The sequence below is a fragment of the Streptopelia decaocto genome (assembly GCF_964273445.1).
Source record: "Streptopelia decaocto genome assembly, chromosome: 16".
Lineage (NCBI taxonomy): Eukaryota > Metazoa > Chordata > Aves > Columbiformes > Columbidae > Streptopelia > Streptopelia decaocto.
Window position 1 is genome coordinate 7,368,618 of NC_138671.1, and position 26,416 is coordinate 7,395,033.

Below are 26,416 nucleotides of genomic sequence, written 5' to 3' on the forward strand. Positions count from 1 at the left end.
AATGGAATGAGGGGACACAGCCTGTTCACTGAATGTGAAGTGTTCCCTGCAGCTCAGATCTCGTTCTTCTGAGGTGGGAATGAGTTTCTGACCATTCATGACCTTGAAATTTGGTTTTGTTCATCAGAGAATGTGGCAGGAAAAATTGAAAGCAAAAATAACACTTAACAAGTGTGTGGTCATACTTCTGGTTCCTTGTTCCTAGGAGACCAAAATGACCATGACCACAGATCTTATTTGTTGAGGAAAAAATCAGACTTGCTGTTGGTGGATTTATTCTGCTATAAAGTATTTATAGTACTTTTTTGTTAGCTTCAAAGAAGTTGTGTCCTTATCATTTAATGCCAGTTAAGCTGCTTGATGAACCTCTGTATCTCTTGAAAATACTCGAATGTTATACTGGATATTGCATAGAAGGATATTTCTGCAAAATTTGCAGGAAATTGAATCTGGTTTTTCTTCTCCCTCTTTCTTTTCCCTCCAGCTTCAAAATCTATGCAAGAAGGCTGGGGCAGTGGTGGGGATGAAGTGAATCTCAGTACTAGTCAGTGGGAAGATGAAGAAGGAGATATGTGGAATAATACTGCTTCACAAGAGAGCAGCTCCTCCTGTAATTCCTGGGGGAACGCCCCGAAGAAAGGACTTCAAAAGGTAAGACAAAAAGAAAGGCATTCTCTAGAAAAGAGTGGAATTAGTATAACATTTCTAGAGTAAGTTGTCGCATATTGTCTGTTGTGTACACCCGAGCTCTTAAATGAGAGCTCTGACACCTGAATGCAGACCCAGCTTGCCACTACAGTGGCCTAAGTACAGCCGACCTGCTCACGGGGGAAAGTGGGAGATCTTTGACTTTAAGCATATCAGATGCTTTGAGAGTTTTGTTGTTACTGCTTTTGTTTTCTCTAAGTTTTATAAGCTGCCATGTATTCTAAAGAAACTATAACGTATTAATGGAAACAGAAAAGGTGTTAAGGTGGCTTTCAGACCCTTTCCGTGGTGCTAGAAAAGCAAACAGTTTGTGATGAAGTGGTTCAACAAAAAGTATCTGTTTCTTATTTGTGAGGAACAAATAGATAATTATAAGGTGTGTACTGGTATGAGAACATAGCAAACTTGTATTAATGCTGCACTCAACCGTGAACATAGACAATTGTGTTGGGAAGTTTTCCATTGCACAGTCTTTTATTTCAGGACAAGGCCAGGCTGTAACTTAAAGGAATTGGGAATGCATTTAGCCAGTTTGTTTATTATTCCAATAGCCAACAGTTAGGCCAGTGATTTGATCAAGTATGGTTGTTTCTTGTACTGTCCGCAGCCCAAAACAAATCCACGCTTGTCCCTTGGTACTTTCTGGAGAACTGAAAGGAAGAGACTTCTTAAGGATTTTGTGATAGAAAAGCTGCACAGAGATCTTTTAAAGGTGTTTATCTAGACGCTCTTGTTTGTTTTTAAGAAAATACACTGAGTAACGTTCTTAAATTCAAGGTTACAAACTTGGTTTTGGGAATGTTTTTCAGGAAGTGTTTTACTATTTCAGAAATTTTTATCTCATTATGCTTTCCTGCCAAGGATTAAAATGAAATACGTAAATTCAAAGGTGGCTTTAATTCAGTGGTCAGCAAATCAAATACTAAATAGTACACTGAACACCTATTCAGCTGAGATAAAATTTGTACACTTTGTGGGGGAACAGAATCATAATTACGTTGGTCGGAGGGTTCTTCAATTCTTTCTAAATTAATCTACTAATACATCTTCCGGTAGCATGTGTTATTAATAAAAAACCTTAACCATATATTTTATGTACATCTAACTAGTATAAATTTTGGTACCAGGCCATTAATGGAATCTCCCATTTATTTACTAAGGGCATGAAGACATCTAGCAAGCAAGATGAGGCCTGGATCATGAACCGTCTGATAAAACAGCTCACAGACATGGGCTTCCCTGTGAGTAGCGTCCACAGCTCACACACCTGTGGCTTGGCTCTTGTAGCTTCTAGTTCTTTCGGTGTTTTGGACTGTAGCTGCAAAAAGATCTTCAGTCTCCTGCTGACATTACTTGATGATATACTTTGCTTGATGACATTTTAGAACTTCTGAAGTTGAGAGTGGCCTCTGTTATAAAATTCTGAACTTCAGTAATAATTCCATTTTTGTACCCCTTTCCGTATTAAACAGGTAAAATTAGACTATAGCTGCTGGTTTGGGGTTTTGTTTTTTTGGTGGGCTGGTTGGTTTTTCAGTTTTTTTTGGTATATCATAGTGATATGAGTTGTCCATAAAAACAAGAAGAGATTTAAATAGAAGAATATAATTTGGCCTTGTAGAACTGGTACTTACTTGACAAACTGAAATAAATTTAATTGTTGTGGGTGTTGGTAAAGGGAGAAAAAAAAAATGTGTGGATGTTATTTGTGCCACTGAGTAAATACTAAATCCAGTATTTAAGAGACTTACCTGTTTTCTGAATTTGCTTTGGAATCATGTAAGCATGATTACTTATTCTCTTAACATAATGCATATTTTTGACAGAGAGAGCCAGCGGAAGAGGCCTTGAAGAGCAACAATATGAATCTCGATCAGGCCATGAGTAAGTATCTGTATGATTAAGCTTTTCTTAGAAGCAACACAGGAACCATTCATAATTCCGGGAGTTTGATCTTGTCCAGTTCAACTGGATATTGTTTATTCTTCTGCTTTTGTAAGCAAGACATAATTCTGTGAGCTACTATTGGCAAATTCACTGTCTTTGCATTACCTTTTTCAATACGTTTCCCCTTTCTGTGAAGGTGCTCTGCTGGAAAAGAAGGTGGAAATGGACAAGCGTGGAATGGGAGTGACCGACTATAACGGAATGGTCACCAAACCCCTTGGCTGCCGCCCACCACCAATCTCCAAAGAGTCTTCCATGGACCGCCCCACCTTCCTTGACAAGGTAAGTTCAGAAATACGAGTATCACTTGCAAGTCAAAACTGTACATGGTGTAGAAATATTGGTGCTATCCACTGTCTGTTTAGAAACTCTAGAGAGAAATGTGATGCGTAGTTACGTATTGCTTTATTCTTTTCTTTGCTTGTTTAATCTTTTGGGGATTTAGTCCTTGTGAAAAAGTCCAGTGATTTGATTCCCCCATAAAAATAAGCAATGGTCCTCCCCAGTGTTATACCTGAAAAGAAAACCTACTAGGGAATGAGTAATGCAATGGAACTAGAAATGGGTAAAACAAAGAAACAGAGCATGGGGGGCCTTTCCCTCTGTAAAAGTCCAGAGAGTCAGTGACCGTTGCCTAAATTAACGATCAGGCCGGACCAAGGCCACAATCTTCAAGAATTAGACACCTAATTCCCATTGTTAGTTTTGAGCTCCTTATAGTTCAGTACTTGAATAGGAATGAGGAGCTGGGGTATTTTTTTAAGTCGAGGAGCAGACACGCAGAGTCATAAACAGCCTCTCTGATGAGCCTCCCTTTCTGTGATCACGTATGACCAGTTTTCCAGCACCATTTCATGACAGAGGAGAACACTCCAGAAGTTTGTTGTGTCAGAGATTCAAAGTGCCTAAAGAAGAGAATGTAGGAAAAACAGCAGCCAGATCTTTAGTAGGAAATGAGATTTACAACCTGTCACAAAGTCCTACAAAGAGACCCACCAAATCACCTCAGGATCTCCCTGACAATTATTAGTAAGGAAAGAATAGTTGTTGGTGCCATTCTTTATTTCACAAGTTATTTGAAATGTTCATAAAGATGGGCGGTGGTGGTTTCTGAATGCAGAAATCAATACTTTCCATAAACTGTACTGAAACCAATTCATTTTACATAAGCTGTTTACATGATGTGAGACAGCAATGACATGTAGTCTTGTTAACACAGACTGTATTTACACAAACACAACTTTACCAACCCTGAATAATTATTATCTTTCCAGTCCTCCACCCTGTGTTTTCTTATAGTCTTAACTATAGTGTTGTCCGTAAAGTTATGGTTTGTGTTGTGACAGGTTCCCAGGTGCTGCGCTAAGAAAATTAGTGTGGCCTTATGCTGGGACATCTGATAAATGCTGCCCTTTTAATGACAACTATTACTATTTCTGCTGTCATCACAGTCTAAACAGTTTGCTGGTACGATGCAAACTGTAAACAAGTTAATCTGATTAAACACAAGTGCATCTTACATAATAACGGAATATTTGTATTAATAAGGAAAAATTGGCATCTATACAAAATTTTAGAGGGTCCTTACATACCAAAAGTTTTTGTGATAGTTCAGATGCTGCCACAGTGCTGTGCAATCTAGTCTCATGGCAGTTTCCTCCAAAGATTATATATTAGAAAACTGCTTTTCTGGTTTTGGGGCATTAATAACATTAGTTCTTTCTGGGCTCCCTACTTACACTGGAGTGACGTGGTGTCCATTATGTTGTTCCCTAAAGCAGACTTAAGTTGTGTGTATTTCCTACAACGTAAAGCTCAGCCTGGCTCTTCTTCCCATCTTCTTCTCTTCCTGCCATGTAACATTCCTTCCTAAGTATGTCAAATCTATTCGTTTATGGCAAACTTTAATGAAGATGTTAATTAAAAGATCTCTCTCCTGATGAAGGTCACAAATCAATGAATATGTGCCAGTTCACCTTTACTCTTCTAGGGTAACGGTATCACAGAATCCCAGAATGTCAGGGATTGGAAGGGACTTCAAAAGCTCATCCAGTGCAATCCACCCGCCGGAGCAGGAACACCCAGATGAGGTTACACAGGAAGGTGTCCAGGCGGGTTTTGAATGTTTCCAGAGTAGGAGACTCCACAACCTCCCTGGGCAGCCTGGGCCAGTGTTTGTCACCCTTACTGAGAAGAAGTTTCTTCTCAAATTTAAGTGGAACCTCTTGTGTTCCAGTACACTCTATTCCCTCGTCCAAATCATTGATGAATATATTGAATAGTATAGGCCTCAAGGCACTCCACTAGACACAGGTATCCCCCTGGAGCCTCTCTGAGTGGCACGCCAGGGAGTTATTCCACCAGTCGATTTCCTTTTCACACTCCCTGATGGTCCTCAGTGTCTCAATCTCCTCCTTAAGCTTTGCAACTATGTAGAGCAGATCTTGCACCTGCTCACACCTCACACAGGTGGCATGCTGGCCATTGTCATCTGGCAGCAGCAGGCTCTGGCACTCCCTGCAGCCAGAAACCTGAATAGCCACGGGGTTTGGGTTTCAAGAACGAAAGTGCCCGATGGAGAGAAAAACAAAACAACAAAAAAAGGCTTCTCCGTACCTCGAAGACTTCGCTTTATCGGGACTCGCCGAGCTGCCTCCGATCAGCTGATCTCAGGAACTGAGATCTTGAGCAGTAGAATTATTGCCAGAGAGAGAAATGCATTATGTGCAGCATAATGCACAATTATGGAAACATATGTTAAACACAACTATTGAGAAGGGAGTACTAAAATCATTAATATTCATACAGCTAGTAAAATCTGTCAGTCTGGGCGTAATCTGTCACAGCGACTTTACTATAACAAAGGAAATAATCCCCAACTATATTTGTTAGCTATCAGAGTGTTGAGCAACTTGCTAATTGAATTAAACAAATATAGTTCCTACTCTAAGAATAGATACCTTTTTTCCAAAGAAATTCTTTCCAGATTTACAGCTCATGCTACTAGAGCAATTCCTCTTCTCCAAAATTGCCCTTTGAGGTGCTATTTCAGAGCATGAGCCTGGAGCTGCCTGGCTTCCAGCTCAGCTTGTCCTTGGGCAGCAGACAAGCTCTCTCACAGCTGCACAAAGCACTCCAGCCAATGCTCCTTATTTTACTTAGGTCTTATTAAGTTATTATCCTTTTGCTGGCTTTGCTGAGCCTTCAGTAAGTTATGTGAGGTTCCTCCTCGTGACATTGTAAGCTGGGTTAGTGTGCTTGTTGCTACCACTCTTTCTCAGCTGATTCTCTCAGCTCACTTGAGTTGAGTCTCTATGATTTTTCTCCTGCATTTTCTTTGACAGGTAAAGCCCAACTTAATTTTTTTGGTTTTTTAACCTTATGCATTTGAGGAGAGAGAATTTCCAGCTCTGACATTTGCTCCTCGATCCATTGAACTCCCTGTTCTTTCTGGATTGGTGGTGGTCTGTGCAGCTGAACATCACCTTTGAATATTTGCTTTCACTTATTCTTCAACGTTTGCTGCAGATACTCTGTGTGTGTCACACTGAGGCAATCTTTGGCACTCAGTGCTTTATTATTTTTTTCAGTGTATTATCTTGTTTTGTAGCACCATAAAAGGGGAAGGGAGAAAATCCAGTGGCTTTGAGAAAATAAATATCTAGGCTAGCAGTACCCTGCTACATGTTCTCAACTGCTTTATCTTATATGTGGTGGCGAGCATGCTCTACCTTGAGTACCAGGTTTGTTTGAAGATGTTACCTCGTGTCTTCTGGAGCCGTCAAATTTGTAAAAAGCATGTAAGATTTTTCTGGAAGCACCACAAATAAGCCCAGAGTGCCTCAAAGTGCAGGGATTTGGTTTGGGTACAACCCCTGAGTAGTGTCTCAGGTTTGGTGTGTATTTCGTCGCACCTACCACGTGTTCTTCTAAGCTCAGAAGAAAAATGTGGCGGCTTGCTGATCTGCGCTGACCACTCGGTAACTGAAAATCTTGAACGCTACAGAGACATCACTTAATTTTTTAGCACAGATTGCAAGTGCTGAACTCTGGACCACTGTATTAGATCTATGTGACCAAAAGGTCAGCTCTGCAGAGGAGTAACATCAGCCTGCTTTGGCGTTAGCTTGAGCTTTCCTTCTGTGAAGCTGCTCTTAGTTCCACGACAGACTCATTTTCCCTTCTGCTCTCCTCTAGCTTTGTTTTTTCATGCTGTCTCCCATACTGCCAGCAGAGTTCTGTCGTCCTTTGCCCTGATGTTGCTTCCAAGCTTTCTCCCAAATTCTTGAGCACAGAGGAGACTGCGAAATTCTCACCCTAGAAATTAAGTCTCCTTTTCACTGCCGACTTATTTACTGGTCAGCTGCTCTTCTCTACTATTGAGAAATCCAGGTGTACAGGTCTTGATGCCTGTTGGCTGCATTCATGTTCTTCCAAAAACATTCTGACTTTCTTCCATGTTTCTAATTCGAACAAACTGTTTGTTGGGATTTTTTCAATCTTGTCCTTCCCATTCTTGATCCCAGTGAGTGTGACTGATTTTGTCTTTGGGATAGCAAATGGGATATTTTACCATTACGCAGAGACACTTTTGTAGGCTTTGCAGTTAGATGGTGATCACTAGAATTTTAAGGTTGATTTTTAAATTCTTTTTTTCTCCATCTCTCTTTTCTGTGATCCAGTGATTTGTTTCTTTAACTTCCAAATTTTGAAACCTTTTTCATATTCCCATTTTTCCAAAATTCAAAGTACTTCTTTGAGTCTTGCATTTCCTGCAAGCTGTACCTGACTCCTGTCAGGTTTGAAGACAACTTATTCTGAGATGAGATTTTATTACCTTAGCTTCCTGTTTTGGAAAAGGCTTTTTCTGTTTTAAGAAGCTATTAATTACGTATTTTCTACCAACTACTTCTGTAACTGACTTTGTGTAAAGACCTCTGGCAGATTCATCAGTCTTGTATCTGTCTGTTCGGACATTTTGATTCATGAAGTGGCATTTGTTGGCAGGCAACTGCTTAAGTGTCCAGGAATCCTCTGCTAAATTATCTGTATCACAGGGCCAAAACATCTTTGAGTTATGCCGCTTGCATTCTGTGATATTTGGTACATGAGACTATTGCAAAAGACTTCCCAAAGTCCTAAAGTAATGTATTGTGGAGCTCCAGTGTGGTACTTTCTGTTGGATAAGTGTAGAAGGAAATGCTGCCACCAGTAGGATTTTACAGTTGTGTGAAGTCCCCAAAAAGTTGAATGCAGTCTGGATTGAGCATGATTTTGATGATTCAGATGTAGGGGATTTGTTTAATTGATTAGCCTGAGGAAGAAATGTACCATAAATTTGTAAAAGTATCACTGAAGAGGAAAGATTAGGTAGAAAATATTATTCTTCAGGAAGCAATTATTGCATAAAGGAGCCTGAAAAATAATGGGTCACAAACCCCTGTGGGCAGTAAAGGTATCACCTAGTTTAGGTTAGAATGACTGCTGAGCACTTTACATTGACTGACTAAATGCTTTATGTTAAATGAATTGATTTCAGTTCCCCTTACAGAGCACGGGTTTGTGCAGCACAGTTGACAACCTAAGTTCAAATTTTAAAAACAATGGAACGAAGTGAATGTGAACAATGTGTTATAAACTTGCTCCAAAAGACATGTGCAGTTTGGCCAAGGAGCACACTTGTGCAAGCGGCCTTGAGCAGGAGTCCACTGGGGCTGGAAATGGGTTTCCTGAGTCTCCAGTGTGGCTTGTCCTCCGCCATCGTGGCACTGTCTGTTTCCAAAACGTGAAAAAAGTCATGTCAACGAGACAAGAATTGAATAAATTTTGGGGGCAGGGTGGGATTGCATTGGTCTTTCATGGTCAGTAGGTCTGTTCACGCAAGAAACAATGGCATCTGAAGGAGAGAGCGCACACCAAGCTTGAAATTATTTTCACTTTAAAGGGGGAAGGGTAGAATTGTGAACATATGTCTGTGATCTAAGGAGAAATCTTTGAACCTGTTACTGTCATGCAAGCTGCAGTTGTTTGTGGAGTGTGACTGATGTCCAGTAGAATGTAAAATATCTTGAGCTGAAAGGCCTTGGGGATATCATTAGAAAATGTCAGTGTTCCCCTCAGGATAGGCAGATAGCATGTCAAGTGTCACTTTGCCTGGTAGTAAAGAAACTTTTTCTTTGCATCAAAGGAGAGCTGTTGAAAATGCGTTTTTCAGGATTAATTTAGAACATGAAATTTACTGAGTGTGCTTGCTGCATTAAGTCATTTGTTTGGGTATCTGGTTAGCAGACTGGGCTGCTTTTTTAACAAAGGAGGTTTATCAGTCTCTCACAACCTTCTGGGGCATTGAATTTATGGGTTGAAATAACCTAGCTCCTCACCTATTTAGAAGCTGTTCTTTGCAATGAATATATTGCCTGAAAAACACCAGTCCAGCACATAGCAAATTAAAGATTTTTCACTCTGCCTGTTTTTGGAGCTCTACTTTGTACACAGTGTTATTTGATCACGCTTGCCGCAGGCTTCCCAGACATCAAAGCACAGTTTGAGATAGAACTTGGTACCCCACTGTAATACTAGCTAGATATCTACCTGTTTGATTGGGGATTATATGATTTATTTTCTTTTCTGACTTGCTGTTTGGCCCCCACGGGGTCTGCCTTCTGTGCATCGTACCCATGTTCAACCATGGTTCCTTACAGCTCCGTTATCAGAGGGGGCTCCTTATGTCTTGCTAAAATCTGCCTCCTCCTGGGGGACATTCAGACGGTGACTTAATCACTTTCCTAGGGAGGCTACGCAGACATCAGTATTGTTTTTAAGGATATTGGGTGCGTTAGGGTTTAATGCTTCAGAGTGGATAATAATAACTCAGTGCTATGTGAATATTAAAAGAAAGTCCTATGTCTCAGGAAAGGGGATTAATACAAAAGTGCTTTTTTAAGAGCAGAGCTATGATGTGGAACCAAATGGGGACTGCTATCAAATCAGCTGATCTGGCCTTTCCCAGGTTCTGGGTTAGCAAAAGCAGTGTGGCAGAGCCTGTGCTCCGCTGCTGAGGATTTACCACGTTGACCCAGGTCTTCCCTGAAATGTGTTGGGTCTCTTCCCTTTCCACCTTTCAATCTGGTGGAGGAGAGAGGGGAAAACCTCAGAGGGGAGGAGGAGGTGGCTGCATGATAGCTCTGCTATGGGTTCCTTCTGGAGAGGTGGCGGGGGGGCATTGTACATTTGTGGATTAACTGTAACAAAGAAAAACAATACCTTAATCCTATTTCTCTCTTTCTTCTCCCTTCACTCCATACTTTTCATTCCCTGTTATTCATGCTTTTTTTTTTTTTTTTTTTTTTAATATTTGTATTCATCCATGCCCTTTTGTATTGCCATGGGACACTGTTTTGTGCACTGTCTGCTCCTGGGCCCCGCACACAGCTCACCCTTTCTTTCTCCAATCAGGATGGCGGCCTAGTGGAAGAGCCCACTACTTCACCATTTTTGCCTTCACCAAGCCTGAAGCTCCCCCTTTCAAACAGTGCACTCCCTAATCAGACCCTGGGCGGGATTGCCTCAGGGCTGGGCATGCAAAACTTGAATTCTTCTAGACAGGTAAGGCTGTTGGGGGAGAGCCCAAGTTGAATTTCAGCTCTCTTGGACTCCTCACTTCCCAGGAGAAAATAGTGGTTTAAACTGAAAGGGTGTGCAACGTCTTTGTTCACGTGAAATATCAGTGGAGAAACTACCTGCTGTGTTAACGTTTCACATTGTAGGACATGAAACAACTGCTTAGTTGTAATTAGCCCGCTAATTGCACACATACATTGAGAAGAGGCTGCAGTGTTATGGATTTATACCACTCAACACTGGTATAGCTCTGCCTTGATTGATGTGAGGTTTCTCTTTTTTGAGGCATTGCTCATTGTCACCGACTCTAAGGCAGAGATGTTGCTCTAATTCGTCTTTCCTGGCTGGCATAATTATTCAGTGATAAGATGAGTGAGAAGTGATGGGGGCTTTTTTATTCCTGCTCTAAGTGTCAAGCCAGCTCATAGCTTTGACAGGTGGTAAGAAAGAAACTGTGCTTCTAGCACCTCTGGTCAGATAGAGCGTTGTGGCAAGTGGGATGTTTTGGCCCTTGGGTAGAACATGCTGAAAGGGAAAGAAGGGCAAAGGAGATGGAGAGGAAGATTCGTAAACAACCACAAGACTGAGTTCATAAACTTCTGTTAATTATGAAAAGATTATTTTTGCCATATAAATTGGAACTTCCAGCAAAGATAAGAAATAACAATGCAGAAAAACTCTGTCTATTATTCTAGGGTGGCTTTTCTTACATATATTCTTTTAAAGCTAGTTTTCTAAAGATATTACTTGTCCAGCACTTATAGCCCATTAAGCATATCTTTCAGAAGCAGTGATGGCACTGATAGCATGTCCATTATCAGTAGCTTTATGAAATGACTAAATATCAAAACTGCGTAGCTAATTTAAGGATTGGGATGCCGTGAGTTTAATGCTGCCATTCTCCTGTCCCTTGCTACACAAATGCAGCCATTTTTGGCAAGTGCTTCTCATTGTTCATCTTGTGACCCTCTAGGTTTATGCATCCTTATAAAAGTGATCTTCACCTCCAGCTGCCTTTTGTTCAAGCATCTATACAAAGTTTTGGAGGTTTGGGAGGTTGGGTACACGCCAGTCTTTGCCATCCCCGATTCTAAACCTGATTGTCAATACAATCTGTATGTACTTGTTTCTTTATCCATTCTTGTCATAATCACTGAAGATAAAGACTGCACAGTTAAGTAGCTTCCAGTTTATACGCTGAATGATGTCTTTAAGTGCCGATGTCTGTCTTGCCCTGCTGTAGATACCGAGTGGCAATCTGGGTATGTTTGGCAATAGCGGAGCAGCACAAGCCAGGACCATGCAACAGCCGCAGCAACCGCCAGTGCAACCTCTTAATTCATCCCAGCCTAGTCTTCGTGCTCAAGTGCCTCAGTTTCTATCCCCTCAGGTTAGACAGCACTTCCATTCTCAAGTTTTCCCTTTCCCTGGAACTCTTCCACATTCCCTCTCCTCTCCACATGCGTTCTGTCATGCTCCTGAGGCTTTGCAGCTCTTGCCTGGCTATGTCTGTGCTGATTTGTTTCCTAGCCAGCAAGCACGTTATATGGGTAAGAAGTTCTAGTTTGTACACTCTGTACATCATCTATGTGGGCACATTGTCTTCCTTCTTTTTTACAAAAAGTAGTGTTTCTAGAGAGCTGAGCAGTTAGTTCTCAGCCCTTTTTCTATAAATGGACGTTTAAGTATGGTTATTCAGATTTCTATTAGAGTCTCTTGTAAAATTTTTTGGTGGCTTGTGGTACTACTTCTGGTAATAGTCATATTTTCCAGCCAATGTCTTGTGACTCTTATTAACGGCTTACACAGTTGCCAGTGTTAAAAGTAAATGTACAATGTTTAATACACTGTTCTTTCTTAGGTTCAAGCACAGCTTTTGCAGTTTGCAGCAAAAAACATTGGTCTCAGCCCTGCACAGTTAACCTCGCCAATTAATAATCCTCAGCATATGACGATGTTGAACCAGCTCTATCAGCTGCAGCTGGTAAGTTAAAAGACAGTGCAAATAAGCTCTAAAGCAGAACTGAAGGCACGAAGATAAAATAGGAGAATGGCTAACTAAATTTTTAAATGGACGTGACAGAGCTTTAAAACAATCAGATGTCAGTTTCTTTAAGAAAGTTTCTTTTTAAAGAAACAAAATAATGGGTTTTGCCTCAGGCTTTATAAATAGTCATTTGTGGAATAATTATCCTTTATAGCTGATCAGCGGAACTAAAATGTAGTTCTCTTTGTAGTGGTATGAATAACATTGTATATTTTTGGAAAAAAAAAAAAGATTCCTATCTTTAAAGAATACATATTGGTCACAAACTTACTCATCAGGTTTTTTATTTACGTGTTTGGTTTTACACTGGACTTAAATGTATTTTATAATGTATTCATAGCAAGATTGTTACTTTTGCCTCATTGACTGTTTTCAGAAAACTCCAGTGTTTGCCTTTTCTATTTCATAATGTTCCGGAGCAGTTCAAGCAAGGGCTGCTTGTATCCGTCAGGACCTCTGACCTCTGCTCTCTCTCTTGCAGGCGTACCAACGTTTACAAATCCAGCAGCAGATGTTACAGGCTCAGCGTAATGTTTCCGGACCCATGAGACAACAGGAGCAGCAAGTAGGTTTCCCTGCCATTAGAATTTGGTTTCAGTAGCTTAAAGCAATGGTACTACGTTATGCCAAAGCAGCCAGAGCATCCCTAGAAACAATTACACAGCACATGGCTTGAGTATTGAAAAGAGAGAGTGCTAGAGTAATAAAGCTATTTCAGTAGGAGGAAAGCTCTTCAACCCTTCGTTCAGTCCGTTTTTATTTGTAAACAGATCTATTGTGTTGTTTCACTGTAGAGAAAGACACAAGAAACCTGGTGCCTTTTTGTTCAATCGAGCATTTATTGATTCTTTTTCTCACCAGGTTGCACGTACAATCAATAACATGCAGCAGCAGATCCAGCAGCACCAGCGCCAGCTGGCCCAGGCCCTGCTTATGAAGCAGCAGCCTCCCCCTCCACATCTATCTTTGCACCCCTCTGCAGGCAAATCAGCCATGGATAGCTTTTCACCCCATCCCCAGGCTCCCGGCCTTCCTGACCTGCAGACCAAAGAGCAACAGTCTTCACCGAACACCTTTGCTCCTTACCCTCTTGGTGAGTGCCCTGCATTAAAGCTATTCCGTATGCAAAAGGTAGAGGGAGTATATTGCATTGATTCAGCATCTAAATGTTTTGCTTCACAATGTATCAAATACATAAACACAGAAGATACGTTTATTAAATAATGTTGAAATGCCAAAACACAATCATGTTATTACATGCTTATCTGATAGCTGTTCAGGTGGGCTATGTTTGCTCATGCTTAGCTCTGCCTACAAGTATCACAACAGAAGGTTTGCTTAGTTAACTATCAATGCATGTTGCTATCTGTGAACTACATATAAATAAACAGCGTCACATTGTAAAATACACAAATGTTATATTGAAGTCAGGCAAAGTGACTAGTTAGTTTTCCACTCTAATCAGCACTGGTAAAGCATCAGTGTTAATCAATGTCTTTCAAGAAAGATATGGATAAGTTTAAAGGAGTGCAGTGAGTGTTGTGCAGATGATTAGATGCTTCGAAAATGAAACTGCTAAGGAGAAAATGAAATCCTCTGCTTGCTTTAGTCTAAAGAGAGGACTTAAGAGACATGCAGAAATCTTCAAAAATGTAAAAGATAACTTTGAAGATGTTTTCTTGCATGTGGCTAATGCAAGAGGTAATAAATTTCTGTTGCATAAAAGGAGATCCGGTTAAACATTAAGGATCACTTATTTGCTTTAAGCAAAGTAAAGTACTGGAATAAATTACCTGGGAAGTTTCTGAAATCTTCTTCACCAGTCATTTTGTGGCAGGTTAGACACAACCCTGTCAGATCGGATTGATTTCAAAATAATGTATTTGGCTGTGAGACAGTCTTAACAGAAGAACCTTTCAGACCTATTTTCTGTGTTTGTTTTATATATGCTACAGGCTTCATTTATTACATAAAGGAATTAATTTAATCTCTTTGTGACTCTCTTTATGCTGTGTACAATAGAATTGCCAAGTTTTATCTACCATGCAGCAGTTAAGAAGGTAATTTTGACTGCTATGGTGAGCTGTTATACAGCAGGAAGCATCAGAAGGCAGAAGAATTTATGAATTAAAGGCCTAAGCCTAAGAGGTTCTTATCATATCTCAGCTTCCTGTGATCTGCTAACATTCAGGATTATATATCCAAAAGGACTCAGATTCGTGCCACAGAAGCATGTCAAAATTATTCCCTAAATACATTCCGAGTGATTTTGTTCTGTGTATACGAAATATATGCCCAAATAGTACAATACCTGCCGTGATGAATAGCCGCCGTTTGTCTGACCTTTTAATTAGTTGCTTTGTTTGGGATTTTTAAAATGTTGTTAGCAAAATAAAATGGCAGACATCATGGGGGTGTGCTGGTGAGACATTAGGAATATTTTGGCTTAGCAGTGGAGTTCTCCAAATTCTTCACTGGTTTAAATGTAGTTCCAGCACATTCTTCCAGATTCTGAGACAAGGGAAGAGACTGTGAGTAGTAATACCGACAGCTTTAAAATATTATCCCCACATCTTTTTTCTTTTTTTTCTTTTAGCAAAGTTTTAACATTTTCTGAATTCATGGGAGCTATATTGCTGTTCCCATAAAAGCAAAAGTTCTTGACAGCAGGTTAAAAATGTGTGTAGTAAATAACTACAGGTACATGCTGATGTCTGAAAATCAACGTTTAATAATTTCTTTAGCTGGATTTTTGAACGCCTCTTTTAATCCTCCCGTGTATTGTGGATATCTAATGACCTGTTTCCATTTAGCTGGACTGAACCCGAACATGAATGTAAATAACATGGACATTACTGGTGGTTTGTCAGTGAAGGACACTTCTCAGTCCCAGTCTCGCCTTCCTCAGTGGACACACCCCAACTCAATGGATAATCTGTCTAGTGCTGCTTCTTCGCTTGACCAGAACTCCAGCAAGCACGGTACGTCACTTCTAATCTCTGTGTCCGTCTGGCTGTTTGAGACTTGAGTCATATTGCACTTATGATTTTTTTTCTCATGTTACTATTTTCATTTAGTGCTCATAAATGGTTGGTACGGAGCACTCTTTGAGACTGATATTTTTAAGATGGTTTCTGCAGTCACATTCAGCAATGCATTGAAGCTCTTGCTGCTGTCACTCCCTACATGCTATGTAGGAATGTCTTTTTAATTTGCTGAATTTTGTTGCTCAGAACATGAAGTATAACAAGCCTTTGGTGTTGGCAAAACAAGTCCCACAAGTTTCCCTTTACTCCAGGTCTGCATACCTTCAATCCAAAAAAGCTTTACGTTGGCTTTCTCCCACAATGTTTTCAGTATCATCAATCTTTCACAGCCAGTGCTGTACAAAGGCAGGATGGATTGCATAGTTACCACCCTGGGAGTTAGGAGCAGAAGCTTCATATTTTTCCAGAAGTAACTGCGGATCTAAGGAAGACAACCAGCTTGGCTAAACAGGGAGATTCTGAAGGAAATCAGAAATAAAAAGAGAGTTTACCGACTGTGGAAAAAAGGGCTGGCTACTTATGAAGAATTTATGAAAACAGCAAGATCATGCAGAAAAAAAAATAGGGAAACAAAAGTGCAATTTGAAGTTAATTTGGCCAATTCTGTTAGGGATAATAAAAAGTCCTTCTTTAAATACGTTAATAACAAAAGGAGGAGCAAGGAAAATCTCCATTCTCTGTTGGACTTTGAGGGAAATATAGTTAACAAAGATGAGGAGAAAGCCGAGGTACTTAATACCTACTTTGCCTCAATTTTTACCAGTAAGACAGGTGGCCCTCAGGACAACTGGCCTCTGGAGGTGGTTGGCAGAGGTAGGAAGCCAAAGAGCCCTGTTGTATTCCAGGAGGAAATAGCTGGTGACTTCCTGAGCCATCTGGATCCTCACAAGTCTATGGGACCGAATGGGCTCCATCCTGGGGTGATGAGGGAGCTAGCAGAAGAATGGCCTGCCCAGGGAGGTGCTGGACTCACTGTCCCTGGAGGTTTTTAAACTGAGATTGGACATGGCACTTAGTGCCATGATCTAGTAAACGGACTGGAGTTGGACCAAGGGTTGGACTTCATGATCTCTGAGGTCTTTTCCAACCCAGTTGATTCTATGATCTGTTTGAACACCTTTATCCCTAAACGCCTCCAGTATCCTGACTCGTTTATTCCTTTATTTTCTGAACCAAGTTTATTCTGTTAGAACATGGTGCTCTGTTAACTTCATTGTATCCGGGACTTTATTATGAGTGGTGTTAATTGTTTTTTTTTTTTTACAGTAGTTTTTCATTCTGCAAGTAGCTGTGGTGCTTATGCCAAATTCTTGTTTGATAGTTTGTAGGAATGTGAGAAAGGCTGTTTCAAATCATCCATCCTGTTAGCAATGAATACCAAGAGAAGGATGAAGAGGGAGCTTGCTTTCAGTGATATTCTTTAGTATGTTGTCTCAGTAAATTCCTATTTACCATCAGTGTAATGATTTTAATTACTTAGTCTCTTTTTGGCAGTGATGTAGTCCAAATTTCTTTAACTTGAGTGTCTAGATTGTACCGGTGGTTTATCTCACAGCTGTAATTCCTAGTAAGGCTTCAGAGGCTGTCAAGCCTTGCTTGCTGTGTTTATATTTTGATTTTCTTTTTATCTTTGTAATACAGAAAGAAAATACCCCAATTTAGTCCCACTCCTAAACAAAGCCTTTCTATTTCATTCATTGCAGGTGCTATACCTGGAGGTTTAAGTATTGGTCCTCCGGGGAAGTCCTCCATTGATGACTCTTACGGCCGGTACGATCTGATTCAAAACAGTGAATCGCCTGCCAGTCCACCCGTAGCTGTTCCTCACAGCTGGTCACGTGCCAAAACCGATAGTGATAAAATTTCCAATGGCTCCAGCATAAACTGGCCACCAGGTAACAAAATACAAAGCATTCGTGTTTAACTGCTGTACTTAAAATGTATTGCTCGTTCTGTTTATTGAATACTCATGCCTTCTGATATGCAGGAACTTTGGAGAATTCCGACTTTATATAGTCTTCTTTTTATTATCTTTGAAACAGAGTTTCATCCAGGAGTGCCATGGAAAGGACTGCAGAATATTGATCCTGAAAATGACCCCGATGTTACTCCTGGAAGTGTTCCAACTGGGCCTACCATAAACACCACGATACAGGATGTTAATCGCTATCTTCTCAAGAGTGGAGGTAAACACACAAATTACATTCACATCTCATACAACCTAGGTGTTTGCCCCTAGGTGAAATTACCCATTATTGTCATTACCCCTCCCGTTGAGATTGGGGCTTTCATGACATGCTGCCAGGAAGAGACTCTCTTTGAATAGTGCACATGGAAGTGCGCGGATCCTGTCAACAGAGCTGAGCTCCATTTAGAGGGCTGACCTGTGTCCTTGCACTGGACATTTAGACAAAACCTGAGGTTTTGGGCTGATTTTTTGTTTAGGCTGTTTACTAAATAAACTTTGCAGGGTCAGCTACTATGAGCTGAAAGTCTTAGCCACATGGAATCAGGAAGAGGTTCAGCTCTATGGGCATATGGGCCTTTGATATAATTCCCTCACTGCTACCTGGGAATAGATTATTTCCAGAGAAGACATTGATAAATCATTATTTTGCTTACAACTGATGTCTGTAGTGGTGTGTCCTGTGGAGCACAGAGAGTAAAGGTAAAGTTTGGTTGGTTGCTATTCCAGTTGAAAATGTGGCCTGTGTTTTTTACTGAGCCATAAGGGTTGGGATTGTCTTTCTACTTCCTCCCTTCTGCCTCAGTACAGTGCTCTTTTCCAAAGAACTCACCTGTTTTTATTAGTCAGTTAAAGGTGTTTCAGCATCACAGTCCATCTATGTATGTCAGGAATGCTAAGTCGCTTAGGATACATGCTTAATTGTGTTGGTGGCTAGAGAGAATATTGCCAGCTCTTCTGGTCTTTATAATGAAGATATTTTGTGTTATATCAATTTCTGTATTTGCTGGCAGTAAGGAAATTGTGTGTATGCTTAGATAGCTCCTGCGATTGTAAATGATGTACCAAGATGGCTTCAGGCTATTTCATTTAATGTTATCAGTTTGAGAAGCGATTGCTAAAATATGTTCTTTCTTTACTGAAAGTCTGCAAAAATCTGAAGATGTTTGTGAGCATTAGGATGTAGGAGAAGTGCTTAGCTTGAGTAATTTAGGACAAATCACCCATGGTAAGAGGTTAGTTTATCACATGCACCTATGCTCATCTAGAGTTGCCATTGCTTAAGTCAGCTGGCAGAGCACTTGTATAAATCAAGCCTGTTCCTTGAGACAAAACACTTTAGTGTTTCGAGAGTCACATAGCTTAAAGGAAATTAAGAATATATCTTCTGCGTAGGCGCTAGCACATTTGCTACTGTGCCAGCTTGCTTTTCTACTAAAGACTTCTGCTTCACTTTATCATGCTTTCTATAACATGTCATTCCTAGACTTCAGAAACCGGGCTGATTAAGGGAAATGCCTTGCATGGTTTGTATTTGCACGTTAATAGATTTGCTTATGTCACACCAAACATCATTATGCCCATCTTTCTTAGTTGCTTCTCTGCTGGTTCTGCAGGGTCATCCCCAACATCATCTCAGAATGCCACGCTGCCTTCATCGAGTGCCTGGCCGCTTAGTGCCTCCGGCTACAGTAGCTCTTTCAGCAGCATTGCATCCGCACCTAGCATTGCAGGTACGAAAAATGGCCTTTCTACTTTCACATCCTTCTGCATTCTGAGAAAAGGCCCTAGAAAGCACTTTCCCAGTTGTTACAGTAGTGCTACTACAGACAGAAGCATGTTTTTCAGCCCAGTGCTGGGTAGGCAGCTCTGCTGGCAGCTCTTCAGTGCTGAGCGTTGGATGGTATGCCTGGAATTGTGCTAAGGAAAAATGTATTTATTCCACGTGGTGCCACATACTGTCACTCTGTATTGGCATCGAGATCTCTTGATGACCATTTCCATTGCAACTTCATCAGGAATATTCTGTTGTCTTAGGACCTCAGTAGAAACACCTCCACTCTTCCAGTAAGAGCTGATATGAAATTTTTGGTACAAAACTCACTGTTAAAAGTGAACAATCTTCAGCTCAGGAAAATAGTCGTACCTCAAGGAGGTACTCTGCATGGCTCTGTCTTTTAATAGTAAATCCAAAGCCTGGTGCTCCTCTATAATATGTCTGAGCCTGTAAATGGTCTATATAATATGTGAATGACCCCGTTTTTTTTTAATGAGCTATAAATTCTGAAGTATCTCTCTTTGCAAATCATGGAAGTTTTGCTTGTGAATTGACTACCTAAATATCCAGATTAACACATTATAAAAATTTGTTGGGTCTGTTGTATGGATTATATTAGCATTTTCATATCTAATTGGTGAAAATCCTCCACTCCTTTGAATAAATGAAGCTGCAGACTCAGGTCCTACTGCAGAATGCAGAACAAAAAGGGTTTGTTTGGAATGTTTTGCTCCAATGAAAGGAAAAGAAAGGAATGGCTTGCTTTTCTTTTATCTGCCATGCGTTTCTGCTTTATTTGCTTTTTATTTTTTTGCGGTATGATCTAATCTTTGTGTTAACCCCATGAGAAGTAGTGACATAGCAACATCTAATCTGTGGTCATGTGCATGTGTCATGTCCTACATCGCAGGCTGAACTGCTCTGAGTTCTAAAACTCGGAGAGAGACAATCTTGAAGTGTTTTGTTATCATTTTGATGAAATTAGATTTCAAATACTGAAGTCCATTTTCTGGTCTTTTTACATATACTGTCTTTTACAAGAAAGGAAACTAGATTTTAACAAGGGAGCTGTATATGTAGCGGGTGTTGTGAGATTCATTAAATATAAAGTTCTTTGAAAACATAAATGTGTTAGCAAACGTTCAAGTGTTAGGAGGTGCAAAGGCTATATAATTTATACCACTGGATGGTACGGAATGCTGTTCTTTCCTCTCCTGAAAAGCTGGAAGAATATAGTCAGTGCAGAAGCTTGATGATTACCTATCCTACTCGTTTTAACAGTTGTTGCTAACTAAAACTACACAAATATATATTTTTCTGTTGCAGGAAAATTGTCAGACATCAAGTCTACGTGGTCCTCTGGCCCGATCTCTCACACACAAGCCTCTCTGTCCCACGAACTATGGAAGGTACCCAGAAACACTACTGCTCCGACGAGACCACCGCCAGGCTTAACCAACACCAAGCCATCATCCACGTGGGGTGCCAGTCCCCTGGGCTGGACCAGCTCCTACTCCTCCGGTACTCCAGGCTTCTGTGGTTTATACCACCCCAGTCCCTTCTTTTTAGAATTGTTTGTTTTTATTCTGTGTTACAATAATGAGGTACCTCACAGCTGTGTATTGGGCTCCAGAAACTAGAGGTTTAATACAAACAGAGTGTGTCTGGTTTGGGGATGAAGCTCATGTCTGTTTATTTTAGGTAGGATATGTTGTAAATGAAGCTGTTGTCTTTTAGGTGTTTGTAGCAAGGAGGTTGGTCTCTCTTCCCAGGTAACAAGTGACAGGATGAGAGGAAATGACCTCAGGTTGTACCAGGGAAGGTTGAGGTTGGATCTGGGGAACAAGTTCTTCCCCAAAGGGCTGTGGGGCATTGGAACAGGCTGCCCAGGGCAGTGCTGGAGTCACCATCCCTGGAGGGGTTGGACAGATGGAGATGAGGCTCTCAGGGACATGGTTAGTGGTAGACTTGGCAGTGTTGGGTTAATGGTTGGACTCAGTGATCTTAAAGGTCTTTTCCAACTAAAATGATTCTATGATTCTATTAGTAATTGTAGGAATTGGCAAATCACATAACTCCAACCAGGATTTTTTTCCCATTTCCTTAGTTTCTAAAAATACCTTTTAAATATGTTTCTTTTTTTGTGGTTATGATCTATGATTGCCTACAAGGCTTCAAGATGAATGAATCAGCCCATGGAATTTAATATGAAACATATTTTTGGAGCATGGATGTAAAGGACCTGATGGCATTGCAGGAGCCTCAGGGAATGTCTTAATTTTTTCATGCAGGCTCTTCTTTTAAATGTCATGGTTTTGCTTAAGTACAAATGTGAGAGAACATTTATCTGGCTATAGAAATATATCTATCATCTTTGTGAGGTATTGACAGCTTCAAAGTATTACACCTGTTTTATAAAGCTGGCTGTTTCATTAATCTGCTTTCACTGACTTGAGAATTAAATGATCTTCCCTCTTCTTGCCATTTATTTTGGATCTGTTTTCTTCACCGAAACCCCACCTGGTGGGCAGATATTGCTGGTGCCAGGATTCTCTCTGGAGCCTGCATGCGGTCATGCGTGTCACAACAGAAGTACTGTGGTTTCTCAAATGCCACTTATAAATATCAAGCTTGTACAGTTTCTCATTGGAGTTGGAAAAGCAGGTTTTGTTAGTTATGGCCTTGTCTCTTTAATCAGAACATTGTTAGTGCAGAAATACGTGTTTTGAATAAGTCACATACATTAATTTATCATTGGCAAGATAGCAGAATGCTGCAGTGCTGTAAAAATCCTTAATAGCAAGCAGCAGTCTGAGCTTGCATGTCTAAATTGCTTTTAAAATGTGTCTGCTGGATTAATTCTAACATAACCTGAAAGTGCAGTTTGTTGCGGTGTCATACCTGCATCCCCTTGTTTCCTAATAGTTCTTGTGGGAATGTGAATAATGCCACAGATGTTTTAAATGTAACAAAAGCAGCTTTGCATTCAGCAACCTTTCATTGTGAAGAAGACAATGAATGAAGGTGTGGGGAAACTGCTGTAGGATTTGTTTTCAGTAGCAATAACGCATGCTAGTATGTGGCGATTCCACATAAGTTTTCTGCTTGTAATATGCTCTCGACATCATGATAAAATGTTTTGTTGTGGAATTTGTGTTGTAGGTTCTGCATGGAGTACTGACAGCTCAGGGAGAACAAGCAGCTGGCTGGTTCTTCGAAACCTCACACCCCAGGTAAATCCAATTCTACATAACTAGTTCTGAAAACAGATCTGGCACATTGAAGAGACAGTAAGAAGAACGTTTATCAACCTTGGTCATTTGGTGGGAAAAGAATTATTATGCATTTATTACAAGCATCTGTCTTCTACAGAGAATTTTTGAAGTTTTCAAAGTGCTGTCAAGTAATACTGTAATTAGTCATTCAGTGCACACCATTTGTATATGTGGAAGTTTGGAAGTGAATGATGTTTTAAAGCAGATACAGAGATGTAAAATCTCCTTTTCTTATGTGTTTGGGGTTTTTTTTATTCTTCTCCTAAGTGTGTCATATCCTCTAGTCCTCCTTGTAGTGCCACTCACAAGGAAGAACAGAGGCCACAAAGCCTTGAATATAAACATCCAAATTAATTTTGGGGAAAATTTAGTTATATTTATGAGCTATGTGTTTTTTCTTTCACTTACTTCTGGACTTTTGATAAGTTTATAACTAAATTCTTCGTATGGAAGAAGGACTTTTTTTTTTTCTTCTTTCACCTGTACTTGTCCTTTAGCTTTTAAAACTTGTTTAGTTAACAAGCATTTAAAGTGAAATCACACAAATATAGATAACCTTTCCCCTCTTCCCTCTCACCAGATCGATGGTTCCACACTGCGGACGCTGTGTTTGCAACATGGCCCTCTGATAACATTCCACTTGAACCTGACGCAAGGGAATGCTGTGGTCCGATACAGTTCAAAGGAAGAAGCAGCCAAGGCCCAAAAGTCTCTGCATATGTACGTTTCTGCCCTCCCTTCCTGAGAAGAGCCTGGCTCCATCCTCCTGACACTCACCCTTTATGTATCTGTAAACATTAATGAGGTCAGCCCTCAGTCTCCTCTTGTCCAGCTCCAGAGCCCCAGCTCCCTCAGCCTTTCCTCACACAGGAGATGCTCCACTCCCTTCAGCATCTTTGTTGCCCTGCGCTGGACTCTCTCCAGCAGTTCCCTGTCCTTCTGGAACTGAGGGGCCACAACTGCACACAATATTCCAGATGTGGTCTCACCAGGGCAGAGTAGAGGAGCAGGAGAACCTCTCTGACCTACTGACCACCCCCTTCTAATCCACCCCAGGTACCACTGGCCTTCCTGGCCACAAGGGCCCAGTGCTGGCTCATGGTCATCCTGCTGTCCACCAGGACCCCCAGGTCCCTTTCCCCTACGCTGCTCTCTTAACAGGTCATTCCCCAACTTACACTGGAACCTGGGCTTGTTCCTACCCAGCTACAAGACTCTACACTTGCCCTTGTTATATTTCATTAAATTTTTCCCTGCCCAACTCTCCAGCCTGTCCAGGTCTCTGGAGGGCAGCACAGCCTTCTGGTGTGTCAGCCACTCCTCCCAGCTTGGTGTCATCAGCAAACTCACTGATAGTGCACTCTATTCCTTCGTCCAAATCATTGATGAATGGGACTAACTGGCGTACTACACAAGAGCTGGAGAATTTTAGTGATAAAATTAGTGACATGAGGGAGGACTAAGAATAGAGGCTGATATTTCAGAAGAATACTTAGGTCCTTATAGTTGGAAGGCAATTTTCATTATAGGTTATAGGATGGGTATAGTGAAAAATACTGATCACAGCAGACACGTCATTTGGAGCCAGCCTGATTACCTTCCCGTACTTAGAAGTTTAGGAGCAATGGTTACTCCATATATAAAGTTGCAACTGTGTTCCCATTATTAGCCTGATTAACAGAAACTGTAGTAATAATTATTATGGTAATGACCGCATTGTTTCTTTAACTGTTGAGCATGCCTTAATTAAATACTACAAAATAGCATTCAGAACAATTGGAGATGAAAAATTGACCCTTCTTAATTACATCAGCTTAGGTGTGGACATCAGATAAAAGAAATAATGCCAAAGGCAAAATTAATATGTGAGTTTAAACATAAGTGCTTATTTCAAGTATGTACATGGCGGCATCCTTACATTATCAGTGGTCTGGAAGGCCTCTGTTTAAATTGGTTTTTAATGGGTTGTGGCACAACTGTAGTTACACGCTGGCAAGGATAAGACAGCACTTTCTGAATGAAAAGGCTCGAGCTATTAATACATGTGTGTTTGGTTTGCTGGCAGGGTGACAATGTAAAATACAACAGGATTTGTGGAAGCCAGTGTTAACAGTGCCAAGGGATATCGGCCACTATCTGTTTCACAGATAAATGTTTACATGGAGTTGATCACTGGAAAATACATCTCAGAGCCAACAGTCCCAGATCCCATCTGATCCGAGAACAGTTTGCTCACACTCTCCACCTCTGTTTGTATGGGATTTTTTACTCTGTTAATTAGGAGGAGCGGTGACTGGCATAACTCTTCACTTCAAATTCAACTTGGGGGAACATGGATTTAGATTCGCAGAATCATAGAATCATGTCAGTTGGAAGAGACCCTCAGGATCATTGAGTCCAACCATAACCTAACCTAACTCTAGCACTAGCCCATGTCCCTAAGAACCTTGTCTAGATGCCTTTAAACCCCTCCAGGGACAGTGACTCCACCACTGCCCTGGGCAGCCTGTTCCAATGCCCCACAGCCCTTTGGGGAAGAAATTGTTCCGCAGATCCAACCTCAACCTCCCCTGGCGCAACTTGAGGCCATTTCTTCTGCTCCTGGCGCTTGTTCCTGGGGAGCAGATCCCGACCCCCCCTGGCTCCAAGCTCCTTTCAGGCAGGTCAGAGATCAGAAGGTCTCCCCTCAGCTCCTGTTCTCCAGCTGAACCCCCCAGGTCCCTCAGCCGCTCCCATCACACTTGTGCTCCAGCCCGTCACCAGCTCTGTTCGCTCCTCTGCACCCTCTCTAGTATTTCAATGTCCTTCTTATGACAAAGGGCCCAAAACTTTACATGGTATTCACGGCATGGCCTCACCAGCGCCAAGCACAGTGGCACAACCACATTCACACCAGATATTCCCAAAAATAGCCCTTTGCACCCCATGTTTCATGCCGCTGTGCCTTTTGCTTTTCTCCGCAGGTGTGTCCTGGGAAACACTACCATCCTGGCCGAGTTTGCTGGCGAAGAAGAAGTGAACCGTTTCTTAGCGCAGGGCCAGGCGCTGCCGCCCACCTCCAGCTGGCAATCCAACAGCGGCTCCGGCCAGACCCGCCTGGGCTCCTCCAGCAGCTCCCACGCTTTGGTGCGCAGCGACGCCGGGCACTGGAACCCGCCCTGCCTGGGGGGCAAGGGGAGCAGCGACCTGCTGTGGGGCGGGGTCCCCCAGTACTCCAGCAGCCTCTGGGGACCCCCCAGCACCGACGACGGCAGAGTTATCGGCAGCCCCACACCTTTGAATACTCTTCTTCCGGGTGATCTTCTCAGCGGGGAGTCCATCTAGGAAAAAAAACAACAAAAGAGAGAAACAAAATGGAAATAACAATCATCAGCACTAAAGGAAAATAAAAATTGTAACCCTTTCCAGTCCTGGGCTTGATGAAGAAATCCAGCTTTAACCCATCAGACTGGCAGCCCTTTTTTTTAGTACCTCTGTCCAGTATCAAAAATGAAACTGCAGAAGTCCTTGTGAACTGTTCATGAAACAGTATGGGCTACTCTTGGTCAGTGTCACATGCTAATGACAGGTTTTGTTGTTGTTTTTTTTTTCATGGCTTTTTGTTTTATGTTGTCTTTTTATGTTTGTATGGTGATTTTAAAAACCAAGTATAAAAGCTGCTTAGAATAGGTCTATCATGAAGGGCACTTTTCAGAATTTGGGCTGGAAAGGGTTATTTTATCGACTTGGGGGCGGGGGGTGGGGGGAAGGGGAAATGAAAGCCTATTAAAAATGAGCCTGTGACTATTATGCACATTACCAGAGGCGGACCCAATAATCAGAAAGGGTGAAGTGAGATATTTACCATTGGTACAGAAAAGTGACGAATCTGGATGGAAACTCTTGACTGTACAGGTTGAGCGGGGGAGGGAGGGCAGGGTGGGGTATCTCTGTGTCCACTACTCCCATGGATCTGCCTATGCACATTACCCTTGTTTCATTACTTTTTCATGTCATTTTTTTTAAATCCCAAAAAAAAGAAAAAGTTTA

At 41.3% G+C, this 26,416-nt stretch overlaps 1 protein-coding gene across 14 annotated transcripts in view; it reads left to right on the forward strand.

The window, feature by feature from the left end:
• Positions 1-26,111, forward strand: part of TNRC6C (trinucleotide repeat containing adaptor 6C) — a 278,770-nt gene extending 252,659 nt beyond the window's left edge. For 6 of the 14 annotated variants that reach the window (XM_082066871.1, XM_082066872.1, XM_082066864.1 and 3 more), the window contains 18 exons: positions 485-651; positions 1,316-1,420; positions 1,869-1,949; positions 2,535-2,592; positions 2,792-2,937; positions 10,087-10,260; positions 11,519-11,665; positions 12,137-12,259; positions 12,804-12,887; positions 13,184-13,415; positions 15,136-15,303; positions 17,073-17,264; positions 17,412-17,555; positions 18,952-19,068; positions 20,439-20,633; positions 22,275-22,345; positions 22,968-23,107; positions 25,351-26,111. In XM_082066871.1, the coding sequence (XP_081922997.1) occupies positions 485-651; positions 1,316-1,420; positions 1,869-1,949; positions 2,535-2,592; positions 2,792-2,937; positions 10,087-10,260; positions 11,519-11,665; positions 12,137-12,259; positions 12,804-12,887; positions 13,184-13,415; positions 15,136-15,303; positions 17,073-17,264; positions 17,412-17,555; positions 18,952-19,068; positions 20,439-20,633; positions 22,275-22,345; positions 22,968-23,107; positions 25,351-25,711 (2,705 nt within the window). In that variant the 3' untranslated portion in view covers positions 25,712-26,111. The remainder of the gene's footprint in view (positions 1-484; positions 652-1,315; positions 1,421-1,868; positions 1,950-2,534; positions 2,593-2,791; positions 2,938-10,086; positions 10,261-11,518; positions 11,666-12,136; positions 12,260-12,803; positions 12,888-13,183; positions 13,416-15,135; positions 15,304-17,072; positions 17,265-17,411; positions 17,556-18,951; positions 19,069-20,438; positions 20,634-22,274; positions 22,346-22,967; positions 23,108-25,350) is intronic. The other 8 variants (XM_082066870.1, XM_082066874.1, XM_082066876.1 and 5 more) reach the window with 8 other exon arrangements.
• The last annotated feature ends 305 nt before the right edge of the window (positions 26,112-26,416 follow it).